The 11,348-nt window shown below is 51.9% G+C and overlaps 1 protein-coding gene across 1 annotated transcript in view; it reads right to left on the reverse strand.

Moving 5' to 3' along the window:
• Window positions 1–11,348, reverse strand: part of APBA2 (amyloid beta precursor protein binding family A member 2) — a 64,598-nt gene that overhangs the window by 16,509 nt on the left and 36,741 nt on the right. The window contains exons 4-7 of the mRNA XM_003801014.1: window positions 10,554–10,699; window positions 9,499–9,534; window positions 5,505–5,591; window positions 794–979 (exon numbers count right to left, since the gene is read on the reverse strand). Of these exons, the coding sequence (XP_003801062.1) occupies window positions 794–979; window positions 5,505–5,591; window positions 9,499–9,534; window positions 10,554–10,699 (455 nt within the window). The remainder of the gene's footprint in view (window positions 1–793; window positions 980–5,504; window positions 5,592–9,498; window positions 9,535–10,553; window positions 10,700–11,348) is intronic.

Here is an 11,348-nt window from a genome sequence, read left to right on the forward strand (position 1 = left end):
TTTCCTCCCCGGGTCTCTGTACCATGTGGAGAGGATATGTGTGTGTCCAGGTTTCCTCCCCGGGTCTCTGTACCATGTGGAGAGGATATGTGTGTTGCTGTGAGCTGTGATGCCAAGGCACTCTACCCAGGGTGACATAGTAAGACTCTGTCTCAAAAAAAACATTCTACGCTGGCAGCAGCAATCAGAGTGGGGAAGCAACAGCCTCCCCTCCCCTAAGCTAAGGAAGCTTAGCTGAAGGGTCAGTCCCTCTTCCAAGCTACTGTCTCAGTGCTGGCTGCTCCCCCCTCAGCCCCTCTTTATCCCTGTAGGCTCAAAAAAGTGCTCTTTCCCTGCTGGAGGAAGGAGTCCAGGGGTTTGTCTGTGCTCTCTTAGCGAGTCTGTGGTGTTCTACACTTCAGAATTACTTTTCAACTTATTATAAAGTGAAACACCACCTTTGAAGGCAGAGTGGTGGTGTGGGTGCAGACAAGCCTCTTTCTGAAACCATGGCACGTGCAGTGTGGGTTTTAGTAACAGGAAAGTTACACAAAAATTAACTTTACTTTAAGGGGAAGAGTGTTTCGTGAAAGGATTTCTTCAAATGAACAGCTCCCCTGGTATATTTAATGAAGGCTCAGTGTATCAATAGTTCCAGAGGAATCGATTTCATGAAGTAAAATAAAAGGTGTTCACTATCTTTGCAAACTCGAAGAGGGTGAGAAGAATTCCCCACTCCACTGAAAAAGCCAAAAACGAAACAAAGGATTTCAACCCAATGGCGCTCTGCTGGGCATGCCCTGGGTTTACTCACGTCCTCGGACTCGAACACGTGGCAGATCATCTTGTACTGCTTCTTCCCCTCCTGAGCCCCGGGAGTGGTCTCGATGCAGTCCTGAGAGGCCGAGCGGGGCATGCGGCGTCTGGCCATCAGCACCACGATGTTCCCGATGTCGGCAATGTAGGAGATGGTGCGCAAGGCGTGATCCATCATGGTCTCCTGTCGGGAGAGGGGACATCACAGGCGACAAGCCATGGAAAACCACCAGGAGTATTTGCAGCCATCACTTGGGGCACACTACTGCCATGAGAGGTCAGAACATTCTTTATTAGGGAGGTGACAGGAGCCTCCTTGGCCTCTGCCCACAAGATGCCAGTAGCATCTTTCCCTTCCCAAGTGTGAAAACCAAAAATATCTCCAGCTGTTGCCAAAAGTCCCCCAGGGGGACAGGCAGAGTCACTCTGGCTGAGAACCATGGCTCTAGTTAGCAGGGCATTTTAGGGTGGTGATTATCAAAGTGACTCTGCCTTCACTTCAAGCTCAAGCTCCAGCTCCCAAAAGGGGACCCTGCCAGCACGTGGAGAGGCCGGATGCCAGGGGGGTGGAGGGCACCCCATTCCTATAGGAGGAAGAGTGGGGAGCTTGCGTGTGGTGATGCCTGGCCCCTTCCCAGTGACAGACCATCTGTAGCTCTGGGGAAAGGTCCCTCCTCTCCCAGGCCCAGCAGAGGCCTGGCCCAGGCTTCCTGCCAAGCAGAGGAGGAAAGCATCTAAACCAACGTTTCCCATAGGTTCTTCCCAGGGAGCCCAGGCAACCTGGCCAGGGTCAGGAGGCACCATGGGGGCAGCACTCCTGGCTAGACTGTCTCCTGAGCTCCTGGCAGGCCTGCTGCTCTTGATGGTTTTTGTCTTCTGACAGGAATCTCCACTGAGCATCCTGCCCACAAGACCCAGCTAACAAGGCTGTACACAAAGCTCTGAAAAACTAATCAGGTGGTCTTTGTGCCTTTGTGCTCCTTTCACAAAACAAAATGGGGTGTTTCTGCAGTCTTCAGAGCCCTTTTCTTCCTCACAGAACACCATTTCTGCAGCAGATAATGCTTCCTATTTGTCTCTGGGGCTGATCTATTTTCCAGCCAAGGCCATGAGGGTGCTTCACAACCACAAGAGTCGTCCTCCAGGGAGGGACACTGGACAGGGAGGCATCAGGGATGGCTTTTCAGCATTTCCTGCTTTCTGGCCACTGTCAGAAACACCTCATCAACCTATAGGTGTCAGAAGCATGCAAACCCCTTGCTCTCAGCTCCCAGTTCAGGTCAAGGGCAGAGCCGTCCTCCTTGTGGACACAGGCTGCCTACCAACATCACCACCGTTCTCCCTCCTACCCTGACTGGCCACTTCAGCCTTCATTAGCCTCTCTCACCTGTTCCCACCTCTCTAGCCCCTCTGCCAGCCTATTAATTTTTCAGCCAAACCAATTTTCTGTCACAACACCTCTTCCAACTCATCCCAAACACTAAGCTCACAAACTACCAATCACTGCCATGGTCAGGAAGCCACTCCAACAACTCAGCCACAGCTCACTGTGGAACCTTCCTGACCTACCTGCCAGCACGTGCTACTTGTTCTCCTTGCCCATGTCCTGTCCCACAGCCTCCCACGGTGCCCCAAGGCCCACATGGGGCCTGGTCTGTAGAAAGCACCACCTACCCTGCCTTCCCACCCTCCCTTGCCATCCTGCTTGACCCCCCATCTTAGTGGCCACCCTCCGTCTGTGGCCAGTGCCAGGGTTCAGGTAGTTCAGATGAGGAGGATCCCACCTCTCTTTTTCGTTTTCTTTTCTTTCTTTCTTTCTTTTTTTGAGACAAAGTCAAGTTGTCACCCTGGGTAGAGTGTCCTGGCATCACAGCTCACAGCAACCTCAAACTCTTGGGCTTAAGTGATTCTCTTGCCTCAGCTTCCCAAGTAGCTGGGACTACAAGCGCCCGCCACAATGCCCAGCTATTTTTGGTTGCAATTGTCATTGTTGTTTAGCTGGCCCGGGTCAGGTTCAAACTGAGCTGTGGGCACTGCCAGGATCCGAGCTCTCAATCACAGCTGCCACTGTGTTCCCAGATGCACAGGTAGCCAGGGGTGTCCCGTCCACCCACACGCTCCCCAGGATGGTGGGCTCCTCGGGATCAGGACACATCTGCTTCTTCCACCAGCCCCGACCTCCAGTGACACAGCTGGGGTTCTAGCTCGACAGGGGAACACAGTCTATGCCAAAAGCCATGATACAGACATCAGCCGCTCTCCCTGGCAGGAAAAGTCTGCAACATTTCCATCACAAAATGTGGTAGAAACACAGAGGCAACTCTACCAGGTTTGTCCCCTTACAGTGCCTGCAAACGCCAGCGTTCCCCTGCCTCGCCTGCTGTTTCTTTCCACAATGGGTGGAGGTCTCATAGGCAGCGGGACTTTGTCAGCATCCCAACTCCAGGACAGAGCCCACCCACCCTAGGTCCTCTCTGGTCCTGGGACCAGGCCTCACTGTGGGTACAGGAGGGAGGAAGACGCCAAGTCAGGAACACATCTGCCTGGTGGCTATGGCCGGCACACCTTGGTGGAGGCACCACTGTGGCTGGCAGCTGCCCCTCTGTTACAGAACGGGGAATCCTCTGCCTCATTTCTGGAGAAATGAATCCCCCAGAAGACTCGTTTCTCCACAACCTGTGGCCTGCTAAAGCTACAGGCCCATGAACTATGCTACCTCATATCCAAACTCTTAGCAGCCAATCTCTAGGAAAGCCTGAGCAGAGTATGAAAAATGTGAGGCTCCAGAACATTCCATCTACAGAGACCTGGGAGGCCATGGGCTTCTCCAGCAGTGACAGGGAGGATCTCCCACAGTGACTTCTCCAGCAGTGACAGGAAGGATCTCCCACAGGTCCTTCAGGCCACACCTGTGAAGCTGGGAGCCCAGTCATCCCCCTAAACAGCGAAAGGGCCAAGAAGGGACAGACAGAGGAAGATAACAGGAAACGAGCCCCACATCCTCGAAGGACCACAGAGTCTCTATCCTGAGTGGGAATGGGAAGATGCCCTTGACGTCCATGGGTTGTAGCGCACAGGCACCTGTTCTGCAGTCCCAGACTCCAAGACAGGTCCTGAGGACTAACATTTAGAAAGCCAGGCTGCAGGGGAAAAAAAAGTCATCCAGAGTTATCAGGGATAGTCAAACTGGCAGCACGGCCCTGCCCTGGACAGACCTGCTACCCTTGCCTTGGAGGTGGAGAACTCCAGGCACCAACCCCAGGGGTATCTGCAGCTCACCCAAGAGCCATGACACTTCAGCCAAGAAGTCCGTCCTTATAAGTGCCTGTCTTGAAACAGCAGGCACAAGGAAACTGAGAACCTGCCTTTGTCCCCTCCCATGAACCAACTCCCCTAACCCTAGTTACAGCTCTAATTTGGAGGCCCTGTTCAGAATCCAAAGACCCCAAAAGGTGAAGGGAGGGAAGAGAGAAGGTATGAGCCCCAGGCTTTCTTATCTAGACCAGATCTAGCACAGGGGTCCGCATAAAAGAATAATTGAGGGCTCAAAGACATCCAGAACTTGTCTACACAGCTCATAAGGAGGGAGCCCAGCGTCAATTCTCATGCCCATTCTCCCCTCCTATCCCTCACCCCTGGGGCCACGGTACCCTCCATGAGCATTGGCAAGCACAGCCAGGCTGCCAGGCCTGGCTGCTGTCCCAGGAAAGGCCCACCTGCCAGGGTAGCCCTTTGCTGATATCTGAATGAGGATTTCAGGAGGGCTCCCGCTACCCGACTAATGGGTGAGGTTCACTCTGCCTAAACTGCTTGTGCAAACAATGTGCTCTAGGCTGGAAACCTTTCTTTCTGGGAGTCTGGCATTTTGTTATGGTCAGGCAGAGGACAACTGTGACCAGCCCCAGGAAGGGCCTTGGACACTGAGTCCCCATGAGCTTCCCTGACAGACAATGCTCCACCATGGCTGAGGGCCTCCCTTGTGTCCCATGAGACTCTTCGGAGAGAGGACTCTGGTTTCCCCAGGACTCTGACCCAGGCCACTGTCCCTGTGCTGATTCTGCTCCAGACTTCTCCAGTGAGACGTCTTAGCCATGAGCACAGTGAAGGCTGTGAGACCTCTCACAGGTGACCAGCCTGGAGCAGCCTGGGGACCCCTGACACAAGGAGGGTGACAGGGGATCGGGGGATCTCATGCATTCTGTCCATGAAAGATCAGGAAACAAAGCCCAAATCTGTGAAGTGTCACAAGCTTGACCCCAACTCTTACCCCTGACCTAAGACTCATGCCTCTCCATTGGGGTTGGGGTAGAAAAGGAGGCAGGGCACAAGGAGGCAGTGCCTGGACACAGGTTAGCCACAGTGCCCACATTAGGACAAGCTGAGGGCTGGGGTGCCAGGCAGGCAGCATGTCCCTGGACATGGGAGAGGGTCGCAGCATGAGCCATGTACTGGGCTGTGTCTCCTCCGTCCCCAGTTAGGATCCCCAGGACTGGGAGGTCAGGAGAGGGGCTCAGGACTCTCAGCCGACCTTCCTGCACACTGAGCCCTGGAGGGGACGCCAGCACCTGCTGTACTCCCTGTGCAGCCCCAGGATGTGGGCTGTGTGTAGGGGGAGAGAGAGCAAGTGAGGAAAGCACACTGACGCTGGGGACCTGGGGTCCGCACTGCCGGGCAAGGTGAGGCATGGATTGCGGCGTTCACACACTCACCTGTGTGTCTGCATTTAGAACCTTGATCCTCTGGGTGGAGATGAAGAGGTCCACTTCCGTCAACGTCTGGGCATCTCCCTCAGAATTCTAAGGAAGGACAGTGGATACTGCTATAGATTGAAAAACATACTCGCAACAGGCATTGCTCAAAAGAGGACAGACAAATGAAAAATGCTCAACATCATGAATCTTGAGGGAAATGCAAACCCCATGCCTGTTAGGATAGCTACACTCAAAAAGACAAAAGGTAACAAGTCCTGGAGGGTGTGGAGAAAGAGGAACCCTGGGGCACAGTGGTGAAATGTGAATTAATGCAACTTCCATGGAAAACCACATGGAGGTCCTCAAAAAAACTGAGAGTAGAATCACCATCTGATAGGGCAATGTTACTCCGGGAGCATGTCCAGAAAGAGAAATCAGTGTGACAAACACATCTTCACTCCCATGTTCCCTGCGGCACTACACAACAGCTGAGATACAGAATCAACCTACGTGTCCACCCCCCAGATGAAGGGGTAAAGAAAATGTGGGGCATTGGCACAATGCAGTATCATTCAGCCTTTAAGAAGACAGAAGAAAAAAATCCCATCATTCTCAACAACATGAGCAGACCTAGAGGACGTTATGTTAAAGTGAAATAAGCCAAGGGCAGAAGGACAAATACTACATAATCTTGCTCATATGTGGAATTTAGAAGAAGTTGATCTCACAGAAGTAGAGGGGACTAGTGGCTACCAGGGGCTGTGTGTACAGGGAGTGTGTTGCTGGGGAGATGCAGGTCAAAGACTCAAAACCCCAGTTAGCCCAGAGGAGTAAGTTTAAGAATCCATTGTACATCATGGTGACAATCATTAACATATGCTATGCTTGAAAAATTCTAAGAGAGCTAATGTAAAGGGTTCTAGGTACAAAAAGGATGGCTATGTGTGGGAGTGCTTATGTTAGTTAGCAACATTTAGTCATTCCACAATGTATATAGGCTTCAAAATAAGATGTTGTACACCATAAATACATACAATTTTATCTGTCAATATATATACAAAAAAACTCAAAGGAAGGCCTGGCTTCCTGGCTTTTTTGGGGGGCTGGGGGACAGAATCTCACTTTGTCACTCTGGCTGGCTAGAGTGCCATGGAGTCATCACAGCCCACAGCAACTTCAAATTCCTGGGCTCAAAGGATCCTCTTGACTCAGCATCCTGAATAGCTGGGACTATAAGCACCCACCACAACACCTGGGTAGTTTTTCTATTTTTAGTAGAGATGGGGTCTTGCTCTTGCTCAGGCTGGTCTCAAACTCCTGAGCTCAGGCAATCCACCCACCTTGGTCTCCCAGAGTGCTAAGATTACAGGTGTGAGCCACTGTGCCTGGTGTGGCAATTTTTTTAATTACCCTGAGTTCATATAGATAGAAATGCTATTCTAGAATGGAGCAGCTGTCAGAAATCTACAAGCACACCACCAGGCAGGTCCCACAGCCCAGTGTGCTCTCTCCGAGGAGCCTGCAGAAGGCCCAGGGGAGGAGGGAGCACAGGAGAAATAGTTGGATGCCTGAGCCTCACATCACAGCCCCTCCTGTCAGAAGCAAGCAGGGATGCTCTGGCCAACCTGTGTCCAGTTCAGTGAAGCTGCATGGTCTATGCATTCAGGCTGCATTTCCTGGATTTGGGATTCCAAGTATCCCCAGGAAATGGGGAAGGACATTTTCAAAGAAGTGGGATTGAAATGTTAGCTCCTCCTGATTTACCCAACCATGATCACAATGACCCACCTCCCACAACGCTGGCCCTGGCATTCTAAAAATCTTAAAGGGATTCAGCCCAGGACTGGCCTGGGTGCTGCCTTCACAGCAACACAGAGAAGCTAGGAGAAGATGCCACACAAATGGCCCTGATCTGTCACCCTGAAGAAAGCGCAGAAGGTTTTGTGAACTGTCTTGGAAGCCATGTGAACAACTTGGGGTTGGACCCAAACCAGGACAACCTTTAATTTGTTTTCCCATTTGGGAGAATACTAATTGTCAATGAAATATAAGTTTTGCTGGTTTGCCTACTGAGGTGAGTAATTCTTTGTGGTCACTGGGGAGCCCAGGGTGGTATATCTTCCATTTCAAAGTAGCAGAAACTGTGATCTAATTACTCACTAGAAAATCTGAAACAGAAAATATCCCTGTTGACAATTTCCTCAGGTATTCTGCATGGCAGAGAGGCCCCCTATCATAATCATAAATTTGTATTTTAGCTCAGCTGGTGAGGGAAAAGGCATTTTGGGCTTTCAATCTCACCACAGGGTAGTACCACTTCTAACAGAGTTTAAAACAATCCAGCTAAAAATGTCTGCAGGACTGGGGAGGAATTTTTTCCCCATTTTTATAAATCAAGTTATATTCAACATCAATGTGCTTTTAAAGGTTATATTCTGGGACTGCAGCTCAAATCTCCCTTGCTAAAAGTAGGTCAAATTGGAATTAAGTTAGGAAAGTTATAGGTGGGCTTTGGTGTTAGTGGCAGTTATGGAGGGATTTGAGCAGTTTAATAAATTTGATCCTAGATGAGGGGCAGCCTGGAGCTGGCCAGGTTCAAGGGGTGGGTAAACCATGGAGCCAAAATCTGGTCAACATCAGGGAAGGGGAAGTCACCCGTCATAACCCTTGGTGGAGGAAGAAGGTCTCAATAGTACAAGTCCTACAGAGGTGAGGATCGGAGCTGTGACCAGGGTGGCTGTGGGCAGAGGCTGCTGTCTGGAAGGACCATGCTTGCCTAGAACTCTGGGTCCCAGGGCTGCCTGTCCTCACTGGTTTCCCCAGCTGTGGGTAGACCAGGAAAGGGACAGTCAACAACGGTGCTGAGAATCTCACCTCCTGGAAAAGAACACTCCTCGATCACATGTCATCTGCTGGCCCCCTGGCTGGTCGCCGAGGCCTTTGCAAGCTGTGTCTGCCTGCGCCCGACCCCTCCAGAGGCAGATGGAGACTGTAGGATCTCTGCCCTGCAGACCCCAGAGGCAGGCTGTGGTCCATGAGGACCGCCTGCTCCAGCTGGACTGGGAGGCTGCAGATGAGAGCCATCCTCTCCCCTTGGGAGAAGCGCACCCAACTGCAGGTCTGCACAGCCAGACCCATCTGGCCAGACCCATCCCACTCCCCAGGGAGGCACCCAGAGCAGCATCGGCCTGGGCGGAGGAAGATGGGTGAGCTCCTTCCTCTCCTGAGGCTGATGGAGAACCAAAGGAGAGGCTGTTGTCACAAGTGACCAAAGTTTCACTGGAGAGGGAAGGGAGCCCCCAGATAAGGGTTCCCTGGCCACAGCGCCAGAAAATGCCGTTACTTCAAGGTGGGCAGGAGGACTTAAAGTTTAAATGGAAGGGAACAGTGCGCAACAAACCAGTCCCCAGTCTCCATGGGCTTGTCCCAGGCTCTTCAACATGGAGTATTTTGACATTATCTATATGAGAACAGTTAGAAACTCTCTAACATTTACTAAAATGACCAGGTTAACAAATGACTAACTGCCAACTCAAGTTTTTAGAGTCTGCCCATGCTTCAAAACTATTTTCAATAAAGTACCTCATGGGCAGACAGAGCTCCTGGTCATGCTGACTTAGTGAATTAAATTTAAAGAGACTTTAACTATCAGAGCAAATAACTAATAGTGCTCAGGAGGCCCAGGCCTTGGGTCCACCACACTGCTGTAACAAAGGCTGTATTTCAATGTCCACATACAACAAGGAGCCTCATGGCATCAGCCACACTTCAGCACACAGAGCAGCTAGAAGAGAAGGGGAAAGGAGAGAGCTATCACATTCTTCTCTAAGTGGGTGGCTAAAAAAATGAACTGTCTATGGTTTCATTCACAAAAGTCTGACATTCCCCCTGCAGGGAGAAGCTCAGCTCTGCAGCAGCATCTGGATTCCCAGGGGAAGCCCCCCCCGCCCCCCACCCCCCAAACAGAAACACAAGCAGACGCCACTGTCCCGGGCCACAGCGTCCTACACACCGCTTTCTTCTTGATCTTAGCAGCCTTTTGCATCCTCTGAGCAGCATGGAAGAGAAAAGGAAAGACAAGTTGGCACAGAGAGGGAAGGAGTGGCAAGGCTGTGAGGGTTGTGGTCAACGTCCCCGTACGCAAGCCTGGTGCCCAGTGAAGCACTAGGAGTCCTCTGCAGTGACAGCTGAACAGCAACTGCCCACACACGGACCAAGAGAAGCCCACGGAGGTGCCCCTTGAGTGCTAGAAATGAATGTCACCTGCCCTATGTACAAAGGGCACCTCTGAGGACAGAAGAGGGGCTCAGCCCACAGGAGAGCGAGCCAAGCTCTGGCCAGCACAGGGTGGAGTCTGTGGCCAGACCTCAGCTGAGGACGCTGGCAGCAAGGCCCCCAGCTGCTTCACTTTCTCCTGATCATGGATGGCCTCCTGGTGACCCTCTGCCTAGGCTAAAGGAGGCCAGAGCATAGTGAGGACAGGGGAGTGGCCACCCCCCTTTCTCATCCCCAGGGGTAGCAGTGTCTGCAGACCCTGCCTTGCCCATTTCAGCCCACTGTATCCCCACCCTCCTGGCCTGGCCTCACCTTCCCCTTCCTAGCCTCACCTACCACTTAACGCCAGACGACCCAGAATGCACCCAGAGCTTCAAGTATGTCAGAGTTTTTCTTGAGGTCATGAATTTAAATAAAACATGATGTTTTCCCCATTTCTGAAAGCAGTTTGGTGCTAAAAATATATATACTGTCAAACTAGGATTTAAGACTCCAAATTTGAGACTGTCTTACAACTAGGATGCATTAGAACGATTATCTTTGAAGGATTCTGTGGACCTTTCCTCATTAAGGAGCCAGCTGCCTGGGGGCCCAAACCACAGCACTCCCAAGGCCTAGGCATAAGCCTCTCTCAGCCTTACTGGGGGCCTTCGCCACGTCGGCACCTTAGCTACTCCTGCTCTGTGCACAGGGCTAAGCCGGCTGGACATGGCATGCTGGTGCTGTACTGTGCCCTCTCTTCCAGTGCCCCGCACTGAGGGGAGTCCCCACCAGACTCAGCAGCACCCCTACCTTGACACGGCTGACAGCCTCCTGGGCTTGCATCATCCTGATGTTTTTGGAAGGGTTTCGTTCTGAAAGCAGCTGGGTGGACCCCAGGTAGTTGGCAGCAAAGATGATCCCATCGATGAGGTCTTCCGGTTCACAGGGCCCTGGAACTGAAGGGGCCCAGAGTTAGTGTCTTTTGAAAGGAGAAATGCCCTGAACAAAGGGCCAGTGTGCCCGGACAGAGCAAGAAACAGGCATTGCTCTACTACCGTGGGGGGGCTGGTGCAAGAAACTTCAACATCAATACTCAGGCCAGAAATCTCTGCACACACAGTGTTGGGAGGACAATGCTGGGAACCCTTGTGACTGTCACTCAAGGAAGCTGCTCCTCCAAAGTGACAGGCACATGGCTGCAAACCCAGAAGATGCTACTTTTCAACCATGACAGCCCTTTCCATGCCCTCCCCAGACCCTGCAGAACTCATGATGGTGCTCTGAAGTGGTGCCCTTGGCTTGTCCTGAGATCTCATCCTGCAGCCTTCCAGGATACCTGCTTAGTGCCTCCCACCCATGCCCCTCAGGCCCAGATAAGATGACACAAAGCTTATTCTCTCTTCTGCTTCTGGACCACAGTAGCCCAAGAAAGCCCTCCCCCAGCAATGATGGAACGTTCTGTCTCTGCAGCGTCCAGTGTGGGGGCCACCAGCCACGTGCAGCTTCAAGCACTGCATCTCTGGCTCCTATAGCTGAAGAAATGAATCTTTTTCTTTGATGTGATTTTAGTTAACTATAGTAGAAAGAGCCACATTTTAGCAGCCA

This window comes from Otolemur garnettii, unplaced genomic scaffold (genome assembly GCF_000181295.1).
Source record: "Otolemur garnettii isolate 467f Iridium unplaced genomic scaffold, OtoGar3 scaffold00194, whole genome shotgun sequence".
Classification (NCBI taxonomy): domain Eukaryota; kingdom Metazoa; phylum Chordata; class Mammalia; order Primates; family Galagidae; genus Otolemur; species Otolemur garnettii.